The sequence below is a fragment of the Uloborus diversus genome, chromosome 10 (genome assembly GCF_026930045.1).
Source record: "Uloborus diversus isolate 005 chromosome 10, Udiv.v.3.1, whole genome shotgun sequence".
In the NCBI taxonomy this organism is placed as follows: Eukaryota; Metazoa; Arthropoda; class Arachnida; order Araneae; family Uloboridae; genus Uloborus; species Uloborus diversus.
The window spans coordinates 24,905,947-24,930,447 of NC_072740.1; the positions used below are offsets into that span (position 1 = coordinate 24,905,947).

Here is a 24,501-nt window from a genome sequence, read left to right on the forward strand (position 1 = left end):
GAACGGAGTTAGTTACCGCCACTCAACTTTTGTAATAACCTTCCATTGTTGTAGCTAGCCTGCATTCCTGAATACTGTAAATTTTTTTAACTACTGATTTCGTATGATTTTGTAATTTTTTATAACGCTGTATGGTTAAAAAAGGTCTATATTGAGAGCTTGATCATTTTTCGGAATACAGTGTGTTATTATGGTAAAGCAACCGTTACTTCTTTTCTGATGAAATTACGAATAAATATAATTTTGAATGTATCATAACTTTTTTTTCTCCCTCTTTCGCTGTTTTGCACTCGCTTTTCTGAGTGCAAAACAGCGTTAGTCCGAATTACATTTTAATTTTTCATGAGAGCAATTTTAATGGAAACAACGTAATTTTTGCATGACAGCAACTCAAATGCATGTTGTGACGGAAGAAAAAAAAATTGTTCGATTTTTTGAAAACTTGGAGGAGCTATGACGTTTTTTCTCTCTCCTGAAAAATTTGAAATTCTTGACTTACGTAGTGTTTGCACTCACCGATTCAATTAGGAGGCCCCTTTGTATTTGCTAAATTACCTACATAAATTTTACACAATGAATTTAACACCTGTTAAAAAGTTCTAATTTTGCAGAATTAGGGAGTCCCTATTTCAAAGAGCCCCTAACCGAGAATGGACTTAACTATAATACTAATTCAGCTAAATATATTGAATTAGTGTTTTTTAAAAAAGAAATTTTTAGCAGTGAGACGGGTTATATTTTGAGAAAAGTTGTTTATTTTTGCACCTCAAATCAATTTTACTTGATTTTTTTCATTGATCCTGTACATCTCCCAAAGATTTTAATGGTTCAGTTAATAACGGTTATTATACAATATTTTAAAATCTATTTAATCAATTCATCGTGCATCGTTCAAGATATCATTAAAAGTGCAATAACAAAGTAATTTTTTTTGCTTGCTCGTGAGTTGTTGAGTCCGTTAGGTATGCCGAATTAGTTAATTTTTACACATTGCGTTTTTACACGTTATTTGTACAATAGGGCTACAAATTACGAGTACGAATGCCTTGCACGGCTTTGCAAGTAAATACACAGTTCCCACTGAAATCCGTTGCCATTACAATAATTTCAAAACGGCAAGAGCTATTGTCATAAGAGTGGGGTCTAAGTATAGCAAAGCTTCTATTCACTACAAAATGAAGTCGCTAACAGCTCCACCTGGTGGCAAAATTCAGAGTTAGCGTTCTTATCTCAGAAACGGTAAGATATACGGAAAAGAGTAAACTACAAAGTTGTTCAGCATCATCAAATTAAAAAATTCAAGACATTTCCCGCACAGAAATGTTATAATAGTATGCTTAAAATGCATTCCAGCTACAAGTCTCTGGTTATGGTGGTTGCGTAGAATGGCCAATTTTTAAGCAATATTACGTATACTTATGTCAGCGTGTCAAATAATATGCTGTACAATGGGCTGCGGGAAATGCAGTCCCGTGCGGAGATGTGTATTTGTGTTGAAATACATCACATTTTGCATTACAGATAGATTAGGCTCGTTTCCGAGAAGTGCAGTTTTGTTTAACGCGATCAAAAGCACGTGCATTTTACACCTACTATTTTAAAAATTAATGTGCGGAAATATCACTTTTGTCTTAATTTGATGATGCTGAACAGCTTTGTAATGGATTTTTTCCCTGTATCTCTTACCTTTTCTGATATAAGAGCGTTAATTCCAAGTTTTGGCATCAAGGGACGCAGTGAGAATGTTAATTGTATAGCGTATGGTATCTTAGCTATACCAGACACCCAGTATATATATATATATATATATATATATATATATATATATATATATATATATATATATGCGCAATGAGTACACTATGGGGAGTAGAAGAACTAAAGAGGAACTCAAATCGATGCTTAACTCATATTATAAAATTTTTGATCTCTGCCACTATGATCTTAAAACCTATCAATATGTTCTTCGTTTTCGCACTTTTATGTTACTGATTTACTCATGTTGTCATTACATTTGATCATTCATATTTTATTATGTTATTCCTTGTGTTCCGTGATACGGGACAGGGAAAAGGCTTCCGAACATCAACTGCACCAGTAATTTTATTTGAAAACTAATGATCTAATTTAAGTACTAGTAGTGGAATAGGCTAAGGACCAAAGTAAAGTTTTTAATTTTTTTTCTGTACCTCAGGGCCAGACTGACGTAAGTCCAAAAATTGGGATTTTCCTTTTATTAGTGCATTGTATGTAGACGTCTATTCCACATCGAGCCATGCGAGCGTAATTCTTTAAAAAATCTTTTTCAATTTTTACCAGGGTTAAAAGAGCGCGCGTCCCATCCTTTGCATGTGCCAGAAGAAAGTTTTTCCTCTCTCCGTAAAATTACCATAATGTGACTTACGTCCTTCTGGCTCTGAGGTACAGAACTATCATTCAATTATTTACTTTTTAAGTTCTATTGTTTCAAACTTCACTCTTTTTTAAATTGTATTGCAATAGTAGAAATTTCAAAACCTCTATATCTTGGAAAGATCTGGACATCATAGCAATAAGCATATTGACCTGTCAAAAAAATTAAAAAAAAAACCTTTAAATTTTTTTACCAGGGTTAAAAGAGCGTGCGTCTCATCTTTTGCATGCGCCAGAAAAAAGTTTTTCCTCTCTCCGGTAAAATTACCATAATGTGACTTACGTCCTTCTGGCTCTGAGGTACAGAACTATCATTCAATTATTTACTTTTTAAGTTCTATTGTTTCAAATTTCACTCTTTGTTTAATTGCATTGCAATAGTAGAAATTTCAAAACCTCTATATCTTGAAAAGATCTGGACATCATAGCAATAAGCATATTGATCATGACAGTCATGGCCATAATCATATAGGCTCCAAGCAGTGCATGGCCGACCCATTTGGTAAAGGCTTGGTCCCTTCGGCTGCTTATTTCTTTAATAGGTATCACGCCAAACAAAGACCATAACAAAGATGTGTAGCTGGAATCGATTCTAGAAGAAAAAAGATGGGATTTAGTGAAACACGGGTCAGCTTCGTAAGTTTTAATCAAAAATAATACACGAAAACTTTTTTGGAAGTTATTTTAATAATATGAAATCAGCAGGGAAATGTGGGGTAGTATGAAATTGCTAGGCAAAACGAAATGTTAAAATATTTTCACAGTTAGCAGCGCCATCCATCTAGCAGTTTTTTAACTATGCTCTTAAACTTATAGTTGATTCCAGTAAAAAAATAAATCTGAAGATCAAGGTATATAATATACAAGTCAAAGTTTGATGTACATATTGTAATATTTGTGGTTTATCAAAAATAATTTTTGTTATAATAAAATTAAGTTTTTGTAATTAGCAATTTCAGTATTAATTGAGATCTTCTGATGCCCAGTGCAATACTTATTTAATTAATATTATTCATGTTTTGGTTTAAAATGTTTAATACAATTTGTGTTAAATGCACGTGGAGCAATGTGAATGGGACAAAGTAAAATACCTCATTTCGTTTACTTATTCATTCAGTTATTAGACCACTTAAGTATTCATTCATTAATTAACTTATTTACAATCCTTCATTTATTAATTCACTTATTTATTCATTAATTATTCTTTCACTACTTAATTCACTCAGTTTTGTCATATATGTATTAATTAATTAATTTATTCATTTATTGTTTCATTATTCATTCACTTATTCATTCATTTGATGAAAAATGGACTCTCTTTCATTAGAAAAATATTTATTTTTCACTTTGCCCCACACGTGAAGCACAGTGAAAAATTTCCGTTTATTTTATTTATTTTTTTGAGAGTGTTTTCTAAACGAATTTCCAAATTGGTCACTTTGAAAAAGGTAAGTCATCTTAAGTATTTCACTCTGCCCTACATTTCCCTGCTTCAATAAAGACATGGATACTCAGTGAGTTTAAGAAAATTACATGTGATTTTTTTTCTAAAATTTAGCTCTATTTGTGTGTTTTAGGAAAATTAAAAGACATTAGACTGGGAATCTAGGGGTAAATGTATTTTCTCGTGATTTTCAATAACGTGAAGTAAGATTTACTTAACATGGTATTGAAATCAATGTTAAAAAGGCTTTACGTTCACTCATAGTTTCCAAGATAAGCTATGTATTAAACTACTAAACGCAACACAATGATATTTCGTATTTGCATACTTGTTTGGAGGAAATATAATGACATTAATAGATGTTGTACCAATTATTGCAGGACGCGGTGCGCATTTGGACAAAGCTTCGAGTATGCATGCGCATTGAGATGGTTTTTCGGCATGCTAGCCCATTTCAGCATTTTTCGGGTATGAATGCAGATTACGAAGATTGCGAAAATATCATGTGTAGTCAATTTGGGCACATGCTACTTGAAATCCCGAATCTAGTTGATGTCTAACTAGCGAAACCAGAAACAGGTCTCATAACAAACCGCATAAACATCGGTTTCAGTTAGCAATTTGTATCTAAATAAATTATGCGTTTAATCAAGTTCTTTTGCAGGGTTTGCTAAAAAAAAGTCAGTGCCTCATTTTTATCTGTGGTTTCAAAAGTTTTCTTGTTTTTCTGCAGCAAATTTCTATTTTATGGAAAAGCATGCACAAACAACACCCATTAGGGGAAGCTGCTGTACCCACGGACGGTTGTACCTACGGACGTTGGTCGGGAAATTCTGGGTATCGTCGAGGGAGATCCTAATTGGGGTTCAACGTATGTGTCACAGCCCTCTCCGGTACCCCAGGAAGTTTCAACGCCATCAAACGAACATTTAAGATTCTATCATATTTTTCCGGTTTTAGTAGGATCTAAGTAAAAAAAACAACGAGCATTTTCTTTGTTTTTTCGTCGTTCGTGGATTGTATTATTCATTTTTGTTGTAGGTATCATGATTCCCTATATTTTGAAGGTTTTGTTTCTGATTTTTAATGTTTTGAAACTGTGGTCTTGTCGATGAGACTGGTTTGCAAAACCAAAATGGCGTACCTTTGTACCCAAGGACATATAACCATATGTACCCACGGACGGCAATTTTTAGTCTCCTTGGGTCACACGTGAGTCTTCTTACAATGTGAAGTACCTCAAAATGGTGCCTTGTCATCAACGTCCGAAATTGCTTTCAACAATGATGATGAATTTGAAGTAGGGCTTGAAGATATAGTGTTGAAGTAACCCCCACCTGTTGTAGGATCTACAGACCTACAACAGGTCAATCCCACCTGTTTTCATTTGAAGTCGACTTTTATAGATTTTTGTTGGTTTGATCTAAACTGAGTTTTTTTGTAATGGGTTAATTTTGGTTAAAGGTTTCAATTTGCATATAAATTGAGGTTATTATGTAGGTACATAGAAAGCCATAATGTCATGAATCTAGTTATTTTTTTGTTTAAAAACATATTAATTATTCATAACATCATTAACTCTCTTAAGAGCAATAACTTTTTTAAAGAGTTCACTAATGCTAAAAATTACGGAAATTTTTTAAAAAAAGGTAAAAAACCTTCGATTAATTTTCAAAGATTAATTTCTGTTGGATATTTTATTTAATATGTTATTTTCAATGGATGTTTGAAGTATTTCAATGTAAGATGGCTTATGAAAATGTATTGAGTATAATTGAGTTCCCCTCAGACCTATTTATATATTATATTTTTGTATGTCCATGGGTACAAAGGCACCTATCCGCGGGGTGAACGGGGTGTTGTACCCACGGACAAAAAAGATGGTTTTTAAGAAAAATTTTTTGAAGTTGAAAGCTTTAAGATTTTCACCTGACAAAAATTGTCAAATTTGATGATAAGTTGTAGATTCTGCCAGAAAATTTTTTCGATCGATTATCCATTCCCAGAGACCAGCAAAAATTGAAAAATAAATTTTGTCCGCGGGTACAGCAGCTACCCCTACCAGTGATAAAAATTTCAACGCTTTCTAGAAAGACTACTTATGCGTGATCATGTCTAATTTTTTACATTCTTCTCTGCCTCTCAGCAGTATTATCATTATTATTATTATTATTATTTTTGTCGATTACAAATTTCCAATAATCACGAATACTCTCCTACATAGAGGCTGACCACAAGGTTTTTTTTTTACAAATTGTTCGACTATTGTCACTCAGACTATTGTTTCATGCTAATAGAGAATTATAAAAGTTACTGCCAAAACTTTTACAAATTAAATGAAATTAAATTTATTTAATCGTGCAAAGCATTTAATATGCGATCCATAAAAATATTGAAACTTCTATTCACACCTGCTGCTTTTTGAACATCTTGAAAATAGTTGCTGCCTTCGAAATGTTCATAAATGCCTTTTATAGGTGGAGGGTTTGATTTTAATTAAAAGAAAACAAGCACCAATAGAACAATTTGTGTTTAATTCATATTTAATCATGTCAAAAGCAAAACTACTAAACACGAATTCCAAATTGGGACCGACCAAAAAGCTAATGTATATTTTCTGTGATAAAACAATACTTGAATAAACAAAAAGAAAAACCACTCTACTAGATGTAATGTTTAAGCAGTTGAAGTGTTAATTACGTGTTGAGAGTTCGTAAAACACGCGAAATCAAATGTCAAAACTACAGTTTGTTCTTAATTTAATTGAGACTAGTTTTCTCCTCACTAAATAACGTTCTATCTTCCAATCTCAGCATACAACGTTAACCTCAATCAAGAAAGCTGTTTCTTAGACAGAAAAATAATCTTAATTAGAATAAGTCTGAATAAATTACCTGGAAGTAAATACTTAAATTAGCGTGCTTCAGAAATTTTCTTGTTATAACTCAGCACGAATTTCAGTTGCACAAATAATACATTCAATAGTTAACTACCTTCAGTTTTGCTTCAACGGACGTACTCCACTGTATATTTTTTTCTCTTAGATTTTGCTTACTTGTTACTGAAAAAGGGTAATTTCGAACACACATAGGGAGATTTTTTTTTTTAAGGAAAACTTAAAAAGGAGTCAAATAATTGCTATTTGCATGCATGACTTCTATTAAAACTCTTCTAGGTTCTTGAAAACCTTTGCTGTAAAATGCTTTTGCCCTCTTTGATAATTGGTGAAAATATATACACTAAATATTAAAAACTCAAGGGAAATTGTTATTGAATTTTCTCTCAAATCAGTTTTAACCTCACCGCAATTTTCTGCAGCCTAGCTTGAAATTTTTAACATATATTTTACGGGATGTTTTTTCTGGACACAAATGAATGTTTTATATGAGTCTTTTGACTAAAGAGTTTAATAATGACGTAGATTGATTATTTGACTGTATGTGATATGAACATACAAAAGCCTGCAAGAGTTTTTCTATTCAATACATATTTTGTATAATTTCATAAAATAACACAAAATGTCCGAACTGGTGTAAAAATATTGATTACGAAATTAATTTTGATTAGATTTTTATAGAGAAAAATAGGTAATGTAGTTTAATATTTTTGAACAAAATAAAAGTAGCAGAAAAGTTGAAATAATATTTTAGGAAACAATCACAAAGTAGAAAGAAAAAAGAAATAATGGAGTCGTGGACTATATTGAGGGTCGAATAAACTATATAGCACAAGTGTTCTGTCTGGAGTGGGACTCTAGAACCTGATAGTTTTCTAGTATTTTTCTCATTTTTATGGATTAGTTTTGAACATTGAAAAAAATCTTATTTGAAGGGAATTTATGTTGACAATTTTATTCACATTTCAAGTCATCAGTTGATAGAAGTTTTTTGTGTTTACATAATGAATTTATTTATATCACTAACGATGAAATGTCACAGTTTGGAAATATAATTGTATTTTAAAGGTATGTAAGCATATTTATGCTACAGATGATGATGTTTCAATGGTATTAATGAAGTTATATTCTAACAACCTTCATGTGTGTGTGTGTGTGTGTGAATGTAAGTTTAGAAATAAAAAAAACCCACTTTTATCCAAAAGTTCCTATAAGTTTCTCAAAGATTCCTGATGACATTTTTTTTTTGTTTCCATCTCAGTCAAACGCTGGCTTATGTTTTGGTTAAAAATCTTTCGTACAAATTCAGTACATAAATACTTTATGTACATTCATATTTTTCTGAAGTTAAATAAATACAAACAAAAGTGAGATTAAATGATTTAGAGCCAAGTTCAGCTAATAATAACAAAATTTCTTTAAAGCAATTTTTTAGCAAGCACTTTCATCCATCTAAATTATAGTTTCCATCGAGTTTTTGATGTTGCAATAAAGTTATATTTTATATGTATAAAATTTTTAGAGTATTTGACCTCTGTTGAAAAAGGGGTTATTCTTTATTTATTGAATCATCTATTACTTTTCGTCTAAAGATCTTATCGTAAGATATAACTCATAGTTATTCGTGTCACTAAGTTTATTTGAGAAGCTATAAATAACTTACTATTGCGTTAACTTAGCTGATATACTCTTTTGACGTAAGTCAACCCATAACATACATAAAGATTTCTGATATATTACATACTGAGAATTTTTCTAGAGAAAACCAATGCAATGGGTCTTTCGATTTATGCCCTAGTAATCTTAAAAGATGATCACTATGAAATACAGTTTTAAGTAGTATTGCCGTTACTATTGAGGTGTAAAATTAAGAGAAACGGTTAGGCTACCCATAATTATAAATGTCGATCATGATTGGTTACAAAATAGTGTTATGAAACTTCCCCGCTATCATTTGATCGCTACCTTGATTCATTATTTTGTTCAAAAAACATTTTCAAGAATTTTAAATAAATGCTTCAAATACAAATATTGCCTCCAACAACACTTGCATTGCAAGTTTATTTTATTTTGAAATTGCTTTACAGTGTATTTTATTCACACTGAATAGCGTTTGCGTGAAAGCAATCTCTTTCCGAAACGAAATTATCGGATACGGAGTATTTCATAACAATCTGCACAGATTACATAAGTTGGATTCTGTATAGTTTTACGACATAATGAAGAAGTGAAAAAATGTTCTAAAAAGTAATTCAAAGTTCGCTAAGATTAATGTAGTTCAGTGGCGCAGCGAAGGGGTTTTTTTTTTTGGGGGGGGGGGGGGAACACCCGTCAGAGGCATTGGTTTTAACATAAATGCAAATTATAATACAGTAAGTGATGCATATGAAAGGGCTGTTTTGATGAAAAAAAAAAACCCTCAGACGGTTTTTTGATCAAAAAATCCCCTTCAGAGGGTATTTTTAATCACAAAAAACACCCTTTAATAGGTATTTTTGATCAAAAAAAACCTCCAGAAGGTATATTTGATGAACCCCCCCCCCCCCCCAGAAAGTATTTTTTGATCAAAAACCCCTCCAGAAGGTATTTCTGGCTGCGCTAGTGATAAAGTTAGTTACATTTCAACATTAGGAGGAAACGATAATGTGTCTTCGATGTAAATTATGAGATATATTTACAAATTGTATACGTTTAAGTAGTTTTTCAACGCTATCCTAGTTATAGGGTTATAAATTTCTGTAAAAAGTATGTGTGAGGATAAAAGTAAACTTTTTAGAAATTACCAAATCAGAGGTACTTTGAAGATGTTTCACGTATGATTATTGCTCTTACGCTTATCTTCAATGTCACCTTCTTGGAAGTTGGGAGACATCAATCACATAGTTAAGCTATTGCTCATTCTTATCGTTTTTGCTGTATGTAATTGTAAATTTTCACTTCGTTGTATTACAACTTTATATGGTGAGCAACAGAAGGCAAGACCCGTTATTAGTTTCATAATTGTGTGTTTTTCGCCTATTAAGCAACCATTGTCAAATTGAATTTTACTGCAAAGTGAAAAATGTCATAGGGTCATTTCACGGTATTTTTGACATTTATGTAGAATCCGTAACGTGACCTTTTTTTAGCCATAACTTTTTAATTTACTGTTTGATTAGCATGTTATTTTATTTTGAGCTTGTCCTATCAACACACCAACTCAAAATAAAACAATTTTCAAATCAAACAGTAAATTAAACAGTTATGGCAAAATAAGGTCACGTTACGGACTCTACATACATGTCAAAAATACCGTGAAATGACCCCATAGCGTTTTTTATAAGGTTTAGAGCGACAGCATGAAATAACCAAAGCAACCTGTTTTAAAGAACTGTACAGCTGTGGCTACACTAATGCATTTTCCCTTTTAATTTCGTTCTCAACATGCCGAAAGGAGAGATGAATATAAGGCATGCGATATTCATGTCTTTTTATGAGTTGAATTACGTGATTTTTCACGATGCACGCCACAACGTTCGTTTGTTCATTCACCCTTTCGTCATGTTGAATATAAAAGGGTGTATGAATGAAGACGTAGCTAGTGTACTTCTCAAAATTACCTTTCTCATCGCTGTAGCATGGATATTCAGGTATCGCAGCTGGGATATTTTAAAAAGCATTATCTCTATTAATAATAAAGTTTCTCTGTTTCTCTATGTCTGTGACTCGTCTGGAGTCAGGACCCGCTAGGTCAATTTTCATGAAATTCGGTTCTAAATAAGTTTGGAGCTTATGGACGTGCACCTCGAAGTGTTTTTTTTTTTTTGTTAATCTCAATTTTTGTTTCTTTTTATTCCAATTTTAAGTTATGAAATGGCATAAAACTGCTTTTTCTAAACGAAGGAGTGACCGATTTTTTTTTCATTTAGGTATCATTGGAAAGCTCGTACATGCAAAGATTGTCACGTCTTGCCGAAACTCAAAGTGCCTAAATGTTTCTCTTAATTTTAATGGCATTATACTTTCAATAAATAGTAAAAATATAAAATAACTTTTAAAGAAACTATTGGAAGGTTTCCTCTAAAATGTTAAATTTTGGAAAAATGTATCATTTTGCTTTTAATTACAATTTGGTTGTTAATAGAAACGTAAATTTTCTACAGAATGTTTTTTTTTTTTTTTTTTTTTTTTAAATCCTCTCATATTAATCGAAAGAATGATGAATATTCAACCGTAAACGTAAGTAGGAAATAGAAGAAGAACATAATCTGAATTTCTAATTAAAAAAAAGAAAGAAAAAGAGAAGGCCGTTTCATCAATCCTTGCAAGTTTAATCACTATTGGCAGTAACAGGGATTCAAAACTTCATTGCATCGTTGAAGCAGATCTGTAGGCTAGCCTGTCAGGGCCATCCTCTTATGTTAGAGTGTTAAATGTTTTTCTAGTACCACCGCAACGAAATGTTTCAAGATTCTTTTGTAGATCCAATCGTAGTAGTTAAACAAACAGAAGTCTGAAAGAAGAAAATAACAGTCGTACTTCCGGAACAGAAGGAAAAAAGAGAATGCAAAGAAAGAGAACTGTAAACAGAGCAGGACTAAAAGAAAAATATAAGAAACCTTATAAGAAAAGGATGCAAGCGGAAGATTATTCTCGACTGCTCTATTTAGATGAACTTTCGATGCACAAAAGTTCGGCAAAAATGAAGAAGATAATAACCACATTGAAAAACTTTTTCCAAAAGGTCATTCTTTAGCTCACTGTGAGCGTGAACAAGTTGAAAGGTAGTATCATTTGTAGTCGCTGTGTCCGTGAAGAATGTAAAGGTGGGAAAATCATGACGATCAAAACTACTTACTTTACGCTTTAAAAAAAGAAAAGCAACATAAAAAGCAAAGACAGTTTCAATAGAAAAAATTATGAAATTCATTTATGACTTAAGTTAATTTCATATTATGGTTTGTAATGTATCGAAAACATTTACAGTAGATTTATTTTCAAATTTGTTCCTTACTTTTTATGTTATTCGCTTATTGGAAAACATAGAGCCTCCAATTAGGCTGCATGTTTGCCAATTAGCGACGTTGGATATATTTTCCACAAAAATTAAGGAAAATAACTTCACTAGAAATAAAAAGATTGATAAAAAAAATAGATATATATTTTTACTAAAAAGTAAAATGAGTCTGAACATCCTTTTTCGTTTATATACATCTCATCATAAGATTTGACGAATAAAAACGTTTGTGACAAATTTATTTCTTCGGATTTAATAATATTAAATATGATACGAAAATTTTAAACTTTTAATGTGTTCGAAACTTTTTTATAGATGCAACATGTAAACTAAATCTATAGCCTATCGTATATTAAGCTCATAATAATATCTGTTAGTTTGTTTGTTTCTATAGTTTACTAATAGGGATGCGAATAATTTAACAATACAATTTAGTCTAAATATATTTTTTTTCTTTTCTTTATCGCAATTATGCTTAATCTCGTGTTACTTTATTATTGTCTGCAAGTTTTATTTCAAGCGCTATTATCATGACATAGCTGCAGTCAAACTTTTAAAGAAGCAAATTTGGTAAAATCCGGTCCCCCTCCCCACCCCCTCCATAGAACACACCGACCGATATTGAAAATACTGCGCTGTGTAATGAAATGAAAGACGTATTTTTTTTTTTAATTCATGTATGTAGCACAAAGTAACAGACTTATTATTTGGCCTATTATACATTAGGCTACAGACTGGGGAAAAAACTGTGGGGTTACTTTTGCTTAGGTACAGTAAAATTCCAATTTTCCCTTAGGTGCGTAGAATTCGACCACTTGCCCCTAAACAAGAAACAGAATTCAATTTCAAACATCTGAATAATATATAGCTTTTCAAGCACGTATGCATTAAAAAGGAAAAGAGAACAAGAACACTTCAGAAAACATGACAGAAATTCGAATACTTTTGGAAAGAAACAAATTTTTTAAGTAACGAAACTATTAGAAACACTGAACAGTGTTAAGTAAACAAAGTATTTCAAGATTTCGGCCTGTTTGCGTTTAGCGTACCTAATAATGAACTTGATATGAATGCACCAACTTTAATGGTACGGAATCAAAGCAATGGCATGGTTTTAAAATGGTGAAAACTGGTTTTAACTATATATTTTTATTTCCTCTTAATTTACTGACTAAATAGAAAGCTCACACAAAGCAATTTGGCAAGTTTGGATATTGAAGAAAAAGTTGTTCGAAAAAAAAAATCTCATATAAAGGAAACAAAGTTCTAATGTTTTTTACTAAGAATTATTTTACGACATGGCATAAACCTTTAGCTTGCTGGAAAGAAATATATAATTTGAATGAATCTGAAAAGAAACAACAATGATATGCTTTCTTATTGTAAAATCTGCAATGTCTAATTATGCAAAAAATCACGCTTTGAGCTTATTTTTCATGCAATCATAATTTTATTGATAATATTTTTTTGTCAGTAATAAATGCAAAAAGCTTATACATTAATGAAAACAACAGAAGCGTCTACACTCGAATGCGACGGATGAAAATGAAATTGCATGGCTTTAAATCTCCGCTCAAGCCAGCAGACTCGAGTCTTCATACTACACTCAGATCCTGCTCAAGCATAGAACTGAAAAAGTCAAAATGTAGGCTGACGGAACTCTTTTGTAACATTCGAATTACTTTCTATCGTAAAGCGACAGCAAAAAAAAAAAAAAAAATCTGTTTATTATCTATGCTTGCGTTCTCAAACAGAAGAATTTTCAAAATAATTTACAGTTCCGTTTGCTTTTAAAAACATTTTCAAACAGTTAAGAACCGAAGGGTGATATCCAATAATACATAAATCTGTCTCGATCTCTGAAAAAAAAAAAAAAAGGCTCATTCAGTTCTGAAGGACTTCGTCGCAATCTACTAAAACAATATTTGAAATCTCTCGACCTTCGTACTTTCCTCTTTCAGCAGACTCATTAATATTTAAAAGGTTATACTTTTCGAAATTTATCACAAAATTTTTGTTCAACTTAATAAGATTCGTAATTTAGTTTTTAAACTTTTGAAACTTAAAGTGCAGTATCGTAAGAAGTATCGTTTAAATAACCCGAGGCAATGAAAAAACTCTTTTTCCAGAACTATATCACAGTTGCTGGAAATTAAGGCTTTATGTTAAAGCCTTAATCTAGAACGGTTTTCTATTATTCTCTCAAGAATTTTCTTAAGTGAATCTTATCTTTTCCTAGAATCAATGATTAACCCGCAACCTGTACCAATTGCTACTCGATTCATTCCATAAGGCATAGAAACGTTAGAAAAACATTATGGAGCTAGATTGCTTCATGGCTGCTTAAAGGGTTTAGATTTCTGATAAGAAAATAAATTGTTTTTGATTACAGTACAGATAAGTTTTTGCTTCGGTTTCACTTCTATTACACAAATGAGAGAGGGATGATATTAATTTAAAATAAAGGGCAACACACACGGTGCAATACACAGGGACAAAATAGAAAACTCCAACGAAAAATACTGCTATTTTCTGTACGATGGACTAAGTTTAAGAATTCATGTAGGGTAATGTGGGGCAAAGTGAAATAGCGGGGCAAAGTGAAGTGGTGAAATATTTACCAGGTTTTTAGTACCACCTACCTAGTAACATTTTAACTATGTAGTAACACGTGTACTACTCCAGTCAGGAAAAAGATATCTCTAAAGATCAAAGCGTATGTCAATACAAGCAATTTTAAAATATTGATACTCTTATTGTAATGTTTTGTGGTAAGATAAAAATAATTTTTGTTTTTATGATTGCTAAATTAACTTCTTAAACATCGTAAGAATGAAGGCTTTCACGGCCGGTGTCAATAATGTTGTAATATTCCGGGCTGTTGTGCCGTGGTCTGAGTGTGGTTACTCCAAACGTTTCGGCCGCATCTACGGCCATCTTCAGTGTTAGCGTGGTCGAAGCTTCCAGGAAAGCGACTTCCTAGCAACTGATGCAGATATCGAAGTGTAGTCACTATTTATGTGGGGAGACCTAGCACTCCCTTCGTTCTGGGCCAGGATTGGCTGATGTACATTAGTCCTTGTTTCTGGTTGACTGAAACTTGAGCTCTCTTCATTCTGGTTGCAGGGCCGGATTTAGCTTTTGAACTGCTCCGTGCTAAGGTGAAAAACTGCGCCCCTATTGACCTTTGTCCCCCCCCCCCAAATACATGGAGATAGTATTTTTACATTTTTTAACAACTATGCAAAAAATGGTATGCGGTAACTGAATAATTAAATGTAAATATTTATCATAATTTTGACTGAAAATGTTTCGTTTCGAAAAACGATTAACAGAAGTTAGGTAAAGAGGATTTAAAAAAAAATATTTAGAAAAAAATTTTTTGTGAATATTTCAACTATTCAAAAACAGTTAAAGCGTTACCAAGTTAATATTCATCATATAGCTTAATCTGATAAAGGACAAAAATCAGGTGAATTGCTTAATATATGCAGAAAAAAAAAAAAAAACTAGCAATATCACTCATAAGAGCAATTATTCTTACGGAAATAGGGAGTTCGGAGATTCTTTCCCGGAATTTTTTTTAATTCGTTCCATAAACGCAATTTTAGCCGATCTTTGGGGTGCAATGATATTAGGAAACTCCCCCGGAAATGTTTAGAAATTGAAGCATTAAAATGCGGTTGTATGCCATATCATTTATGATTGTCTGAGAAATGGAGTCAGGTACTTTCCCACAAAACTCTTAGAAATTTGAAGTTTCAAAAATGCAATTTTAGACTAGCTTGATGATGTTAGGAAAAGGGGCTCGGAAAGTGTTCCCTGGAGCTTTTCGTAGTTGAAGTCCTGAACGCAAAATTTTAGACGATTCGAAATTTCAGTTCGAAAAACGAAATTTTTATTGAGAGGGCTATCCCGGAAAAATTCAAAATGGAAGGCCTAAAAACGCTTTTGTGGGCCATCTTTGACAACGTTAGGTAAAGGGATGAGATTTGGGGATCCTCTCCCAGGAAATTTCAGCTCGAAAAACCCAATTTTAGACGGGTTTTCTTTATGCCAGTATGATGGGGCTAGAGGAGCTTCTCTAAGACTTTTTTGAAATTGAAATTATATTTGAAAAAAATTTAGACGTTCTTGAATGACTCCAAGGGCGCATAGAATAGAGAGGAACCCTGGGCCCTCTCAAATTTCTTTTTAAAAATTTAAATAAGGGTAGTTATTGTCATTTGGTTTAAGTTTACACACAAAAAATTTCCATGTTTGTTTCTCCAAAAAATAAATAAATGATGATAATAATACTTTAGATGGCACCAGGCAGTGGTACAACCTGACGGGTCAGGGGTCCGCGCCTCTTACTCAAGAGAAGAAAAGAACGTGTATTTGGAAAACGAAGTTACTAAGAAAAAACAAATAATGTTGTGGGGAAAATCTTCCTTATTTCAAAAAGAAATCTTTGAACCAAAAACTTTCAACAGGCACAATTTATTGGGCAGCAAACAACGCTCCCCTCTCGTTCTTTTGTTTCTTTTTTTTTTCTAGTCTGCCTGAAAATAAGAGTCTTCAAACCGCTGCGCCCTGTAGCTCTCCTCCCCAGCAAGAAATTAAAAAGAAGGTTTAATTATTCGTTGGAGTAACAATGGGATATTGATATCATATAAAAACGTCTAAGGAAATGCGTTTTTAGGAAATCGATTTTGAAACAATTCTCGATGAAAGTCCCTGAACCACCCCTCTTTCCCTAGCGTTACTACCAAAGATAGTCTGAATTCTGAAATCGTGAATTTTAGATTTCAATTTCGAAAATTTTTGGAGAGAGATCCCTAACCGCCCCTTATTGCTTAGTGCCTCTTAAGATAAATTGAAATTGCGCTTTTGAATTTCGAAAATCCTTCAAGCGAGGATCCGATCGACTGATTATTATTCGATTGAGTTTAGAATAAACGATCGGGAGGCTTTACGGTGCGCCCTCTTCATCTGTGAATGAAAGGCGCCTTTCTGTTACTCTTTTTTGCATAAAAAAAAAAAAAATGTTGTAGAAACATTCTTTATAAATACAAATGAGCAGTTTTACACATGGATTTTTTTATGGATGTTTTCCCACTATCGCTTTATGAAGCGTTTTTCAACCCTTTTTTTACGCTGCTCCCCCCTTTACTTTGTGGAGAAACTTTGAAAACTGTTTAGTCATGTATGAATTATATAGTTTTCATTTTTAGGATTTTGTTTGCTGATTTTTTTTTCTCTTTCCCCCCTTCCTAAATTTTATTTTTACAGAAACTCAGTTGCGATACTTTCTTACTTTGATTAGGTAATTTTGCGCCCCTCAAATTTTTTTCTCCGTGCCGGGGCACGGACTGACGGAGTGTTAGTCCGGCCCTGCTGGTTGATGATCGGTTGCTGGGCGTCCGTCGCTGCTTCTGGTTGGCTAGAAGTATGTCTTGGTATAATCCGTCTAAGTGTAGCATGCCGGAGTTTGTTGAACTTTATTCCTTCTTCCTTTGAAACACACAGAAATCAGCAGTCGCGGAACATACTTTTAGTGATGGCACCCATGACATTCAATTCAAAAAAACCAAAATACTTTCAAGGACTTCCCACTATTACGCCAGATTAAACAGAGAAGCGTTCTAAAATTTTCAAACATCCCAACAATTTTAACAAAATGGAAGAAGGAATAAAGATCAACTAACTCTGGCATGCTACACTTAGACGGATTATACCGAGAGATACTTCTAGCCAACCAAAAACAGCGACGGACGCCCTTCAACCAATCCCCAACCAGAATGAAGAGAGCTCAAATTTCAGCCAACCAGAAACAAGGACGAATGTATATCAGCCAATCCTGGCCCAGAACGAAGGGAGAGCTAGCTCTTCCCATATAGATAGTGACAACACTTCGATATCTGCATCAGTTGCTAGGAAGTCGCTTCCCTGGAAACTACGACCACGCTAACACTGATGATGGCTGCCGTAGATGCGGCCGAAATGTTTGGAGTAACAACACTCAGACCACGGAACAACAGCCCGGAATCTTACAACATTATTTTTAAACATCAATTGAGATTTACTAATAATCAGTGCGGTATTTATGTAATTAATATTAAGCTTATTTTTTATTTTAAATGTTTTTTTTAATTAGTCAAGTTCTTGCGGGGCAAAGTGGATGGGTGAAAGTGAAATAGCTCATTTCGTTTACTAATTCAATTATTTATTAAATCACTTTTGTATTCAATTACCAATTAATTCATTTGCATTCCTTAATTTCAAAGTTCCTTTTTTTTTCATTCTTCCACCTATTTACTTATTCATTCACTATTTTATTCACCCATTTATTAATTCTCATACAGTGATCAATTAACTTACATACATTTACTTGTTTATTATTTCACTATCTATTCATTAGTTCCTTCATTCTTTCTAGTAGTTGCTCATTCATTTGATAAAAAAATATTTTTGATAACCAGGTAGAAAGTGTTTAATTAGACAAATATTTTATTTTTCACTTTGCCCCCCGCCCCCCCAAAAAATGTGAACATTTTCTACCTTTTTTGAAGGTACAAACTGACTGCCAAAAATAAAAAATAATGTTTTAATACAGGTTTAATTGTGACATACATTGTTGTTTTTTTTTATGTATTGAATTTTTCAAAGCAAAGTTCCAATTTGTTCGTTCCCCTACAACATAATATTAGTTCCATTCTATCAAGCACTTTATTTGTTTCAAGAACAATAAAATTATGTTTTTAAACAAAATGCCTTAATTAAATTAAGAATCATATATTAAATCAGAACGGGAATTATAAAGATCGAAAATTAAAACTAGAAAATTAATGTATGGAGGTGACTAATAAATGAAGATATGAGCCCGTATACTTGTTGCAGATGTAGGTTTGTCATTTACAAAAGAGCAAAGGAAAGAAAATGCTGCAAAGTTTCAACGCTTAAAGCTGTTACAGCGCTTTTATTTTTAATTCATTTTAGAGAATATCATTTAAGTTAGTCATTCACAAAAAAATATTTAAAATCAATGTTGTAAGGTCTTATCCCGCACGTTTGAATCCATTGGAAAACTTGGAGTGCTAATTTTTCAAATATAAACCTTGAAGTGGCCGCTACTGAAGCACTATTAAGCACTGACCCCTACTGGTGTGTTTACCTTATTGTTTGAAATACAGTTACAAATGAAAATTCCATTTGAGAAAAAGCCATAATTCTGATAAATTTACCATAGGTAGTATACACTGATTAATATTATATTAGAGACCAAAAATGCGTAAGGAAATAATCTTCACAACATCAATTTTAACAAAGGGGTTGGAATTGCAGAAAAGTTTTCCAGTTATTTTATTTCAATTTTGTTCCAGCGCAAGCCAACTTATGTACCTACAACATTTCAAAGCACCGGATATTTTGGTAAAATGAGAACTATCAACAGTTTTCTCATTGAATTTTCAGTATATTTTTATAAATATAATTAATATTATAATTTTTGATTAGTTAATATTGTTGGCATTAAATCTATGGGGCTTTTTTGATTGTTCCACCAAATGAATTGTTTTGTGAAAAAAATAACACTAAAAATAAGAAAGGATTCTGCTCTTTTTACAGTTTGTGGAAAACACCAAAAGTAAAATTGTTTTAATCTAGTTATTGAAGAGAAGCTTATCTTTCAAGAAGCGTAAGAGACTTAACATTTAAATGTGTCTAAAGTGAGTTGTGTGTTATGGATACGTTAATCACATGAAAAAATATCCTAAATGTTACATATTTTAAAAATACACTAACTTTTTAAGTAATTTCTGTTTTACATTTTAAATTGGAAGTCATGGAGCACATTAATTGAAATGCGCGGCTCGATTTTGTCATTACTTAATAATTATATTAAGCTGTCTTCCTCATCTGAAAAGTTTTCAATTACTCCTTTTGCACTACCAACTAAAGATCTGTCCAAATGTAAACTATTTCTAATAGTTTGTTACTTTTGCATTTTAAAAATATGTTTATGATAATACTTACGTCATGAAAGGTTCACTGTTTTGATAGCAGTTTCCTGCGAACATGGTGGAATTATCTCCTTTTGCTTGACAATTTTCATCAACGTAATCAGCGTACCAGTATAACTGATTTAAACCACAAGCAAATGAAGTCAATATGAGGAAAAATATGAATAAAAATTTAGCGATATCAATGATCATGCATCCAAGTGAGATCTGCAGTGGTCCCAAATGTGGATTTGTTTGAAAGAGATAGATGATTCTAGCAAAACTGAAAACATTAGCTACTGCAAAAACTCCCTCGGCTATGAGTGTAGGATCGTTGTTTGGCCATCGATGTCTTTCCATCACTCGATTACCATAGAGATCACTATGTATTTGAAAAAAGGCCACTGCTTTTAAGGAAAATGTCGCCAAATAGAATGAAAGCATGATGAAATCCAGCCAATTCCACCATTGTCGAACATATGCTTTCAAGCCTTCTTCCCATAGCTGCTTGCATTCAGCCCACACCATACCTATAAAGCGATGAGTTGAAAATCAGTATCAATCTTAATCATGTTTTAGCAATACATTTTGGTAATTTGAAATAATGACTGAAAATATGTAGAATGACCTAAAAAATTCGGGGACTGCAGTTACCAAAGGCAGCTAAAGCATGTAGAATTGTGAATCATGTAGAAGAATGAAACGGCATGAAATGCATTCTTTTATCTCCTCCTTCAATGTTTAGATAGTTGGAAGCATGTCCTGTGAAATTCAATTGCGCACGTTGATGATTTTTTTCTAAGTTAGCCAAAGCTGCTTGGCGACGTTAGAAACATGGCTTTTGAAGATCCATTCTTTGTCAGCAATTGGTTAAAGCACCTTCAGAGACTCTAAACATTCTGAGGAAAGAGTGCGTGATTCCACTATGTCGAGATTGAAGGTATACAAATGTTACCAGCGTTTTAAAGACGAACAAAAATCCTTCTCTAAAGATGGTCAGTCTGGTACAACGGCACGGACTAATTTGACAGGACACTCGAAGCATGTTAAAGTCCTCTATCGGAATATGCTGTACTACTCTTCGGGAACTAAGTGGGCATAGATTTGCTTCCAATCGCATGGCTTAATTTCTAACGAAAGAGGTGCGGAAGCTCTGTAGTCTTCAGAACTTGTTTTAATGCCAAATTAGTCTAAACTCCATCCAATATGTAAAAATCTGCACAAAATTGAAAAGAAGTTCAGGAACTGAGCTCCCGTGAGCTCCCATGGAAAACCATCTACCTAAAAATTCAGTAACAGTCTTTGAGAAGGTCGCTGCCTTTGAAATACTAACACTTTCCTTTCTTCGTGAAGTAGCAAATCTACCAGAGCTCTCATCTTCAAAAACGTACTCCGTCCTCAGCATCTGTAAAGTCTCTAAAGGTGTTTTAATCAAATGTTGAAAAAATTTGCTTCAGAAAAGCCGTGTTTCTAACGTCACAGAAGAGCTTCGACTAGTATGGCTCAAAATCACCTGTGCGCAGTTAAATCACGTTACAAGAATCAAATTATCCTAGCACTGAGGTATCAGATATTAGAAAGCATTTCATATAATTTTACTTTAATCACGTGCTTTTGCTGTAACTGGTGCCCCACTGACTCCGAACTTTTAGGCCCTGCAACGGGTACCCACTGACGGCTCTTCAGTTTGAAGAAATGGAACTTGAAGCGTAATTACAAAATCGGTCATTGATGCGACATGTAAAAGAAGTGTACTACACTGTTAAAAATTCAGGAAACTTTTATGGTAAATACTACTGTAAAATGGAGTGTTTACAGTACAGAAAAAATTACAGTAGATTGTACCGAAAAAATAAATAAATAAACGATTGCAAAGCCAATTGATACACCACGTGATTTACTGTGAGAACATCGTATCTCCTATCCCTTAGTGTGTTCCAACTTGTATGGAGTTTAGCACTGCCGACTGCCAATACGAAGGTCCCGAGTTCGATCCTGCTGCGCGCATTTTGCGTTTTTTAACTCTCCTTTAGTCTACCGTAAAATTTTACAGTAAAATAAGATTTTACGCTAAAAGTTACTGGCAACATGGATGGCAATAACTGTTACCGTAAAATTTCAAGATTTTTTTAGGAGTGTAGCTTTATAAATTATAATAATTTAATTTATAATATTAAATTAACTTTTAATTAAGATCAAATTTTAGCTAAGGTGAGAAACCAATTTCATGTGCAATGAGAATTGTATACGTAATGTAACGACACTAGGCAGCCATTTTTGGTATGAGTGTGTGAATAATGGAAAAGAGATACTAAATGTAATTTTGCACTTAGTCGTAATAGTTTAATCTTTACATTAATTAATATCGCATGATGATGAACAAGCATTTTTAGTGCTCAACACTTCCCCATTGTATGGAAAACTGGTCTTATCGAAAAGAAAATCTTTTTAAAGAGGCCATTGAAAATTTTCATAAATACTCATATATGAGCTTGAAATGCATAAATAAATGCTTGATTAATATAATTGTGGTTATCGTATTTTAGTATTATAAGAGTTATAAGAAGCAATATTTACAGTACTTTTTAGTGTGTCTATAAATAGTTCAATAAATACAGAACAATAAATGCTCTCAAAATTTTTTTCCGTGGCTTTTTATCCGGATCAAAAATTTAGTGTTGCTTTTCAGTGCAAAAAATCTCCCAACTGAGCCAGAAGGATGTAAGTCACATTATGATAATTTTACTGGAGAGGGGATAAAATTTTTTCTGGCACATGCAAAAGATGGGACGCGCGCTCTTTTAACTCTGATAAAATATTGATATGGATTTTTTTTTTTTTAAAGAATTACGCTCACATGGCTTGACGCGGAATAGGCTTCTACATACAATGCACTAATAAACGGAAAATCGCAATTTTTGGACTTACGTTAGTCTGGCTCTGAGGTACAGATTTTATGGCTATGTTTTATAAAAATTAATGCCAGTTACTCAAATTCGATCAAAACAAATTACACAAAACACAGGTCAAACTATTTTTTTCCCGATGTTTCCACCCTTCCCAAAGCATTGTAAACTATTTAATGTGTAACAACAATCTCTAGACGATAATTTTTTATTGATATTGTTTGAGAAAATATATCCTGATAAATAATGGTTTCCTTACAGCATTAGATGAAATATACCCCTCGCTCTTTATTTAAACAAGTTTTAAAACAATATTTTAAAATATACGCAAAAAAAGTAGGACACTTTGTGCCAAGGCTTAGGAATAAAGAGTGAACATAAATAAAAGCACATATAAAATCAATTTAAAAGTTTAAAAAGCAAACAGTAATCGCTCACGAGCCTTCGCGATAACTATAAAAACAAAACTAATCCAGAAAAGTAACAATATATATGCTTACTTAACTGATGGATTAAAAGTGCATAATCACAGTAAGGTAGTGTTTATAAATAGCATATTGTTTGCAACGTATTTGACCTCCTCCCCTCTTTTTTACAAAATGTCAAATTCCCCACTCCTTCCCCTGTAACATGTCACGTTATGTTACAGAATCATATTATTGCATAAAATTGCTTTTATTTCAACTGAAATGTGTAATATGACAATTTCTGTTACCCCTGCCCTCCCCCTTGTAAAAAAACTGACAATTTCATAAACCCACGTCTCCCTAAAAGCGTGAAATCATTTGTAAAGGATCCCTAAATAGAGTTTGAGAACTGATATAGAAGTTTCACTATCTGAAAATAATTAAAAGTGTGTAACACAGTAAACTCTGATAACAGTGTTAAATAGTCAGTTTACTTTTAGACAGTTTACTTATGAAATACTTATGTTTTTAATTTTTGTGTACATAGAATTTCTGTTGGAATTTCTTAAAGATTAATTTATGGAAGTTTTGCATCGCAAAGACTTTAGACAAGATGAACTAAATAACTATCAATATTGTTTTATATTTTTTGAACCACATAGTAAAGATGCTCCCGAAACATAATTTATTTACTAAGGTATAAAATAGCAAACCTTTTTCCTTCTTTTACTGGATACATTTTTATGTGATTTAGCATTTTTCGAAACTCTTGCTACGTGTAGTATTTTTTGCTTTTTTTTTTATTGAGGGAGACACATTTTATGTCATATTTTGTAACTTAAAACCTGACATTTATGTTTCGTATTTGACACTGTCGCAGCTTCACCGTTAAAGATGTTTTTGGAATAGAAACAACTAGAATCCAGAATAGATTTTTTTCTAAACTATATCAGCTATAACCACCGCAGTGTTTAATATAGATATAAATGATTTTTATATTGATTTACAAAAAATAATTTTTGTTTTCTTATCATTGCAGTCAACAGCAATTAAATTGAAATGCGTATGAACAACGATTGAGTAAATATTTGGAGAAAAAGAGGAACTGAGTTTTGTTTGTTGTTTTCCAGTTCTTTCGACTGAGGCTTTGAATCATAGTATTTACCCAAAGTTATATTTACTATGGGGATTTTAATATTTTTCTTAATGAACGTGAAGGTTAAGTTTTTCTCAACTAAGAGTTTGTTTTGTTGTTGTTGTTTTGTTGTTATGCTTTCAATAGTATTTTAATCGAGTATTTGATACTCGTGAAAAACGGCTTTAAATTTCTGGATATAAAAAGGCAATAGAATTGTCATCATTTGTTTTTTTTTTATCTGTTTTCTTTTTCTTCTGAGATTTTATCAGTACTGTTCAGAATATTTATAAAGTCTTGCACTGATCAAGAAACTTCACTGA

General features: G+C 32.5%; 1 protein-coding gene across 1 annotated transcript in view; it reads right to left on the reverse strand.

Annotated features, from left to right (window-relative positions):
* Positions 1-24,501, reverse strand: part of LOC129231691 (transient-receptor-potential-like protein) — an 88,498-nt gene that overhangs the window by 26,611 nt on the left and 37,386 nt on the right. The window contains exons 5-6 of the mRNA XM_054866055.1: positions 19,765-20,260; positions 2,809-3,004 (exon numbers count right to left, since the gene is read on the reverse strand). Coding sequence (XP_054722030.1) covers positions 2,809-3,004; positions 19,765-20,260 — 692 coding nt within the window. The remainder of the gene's footprint in view (positions 1-2,808; positions 3,005-19,764; positions 20,261-24,501) is intronic.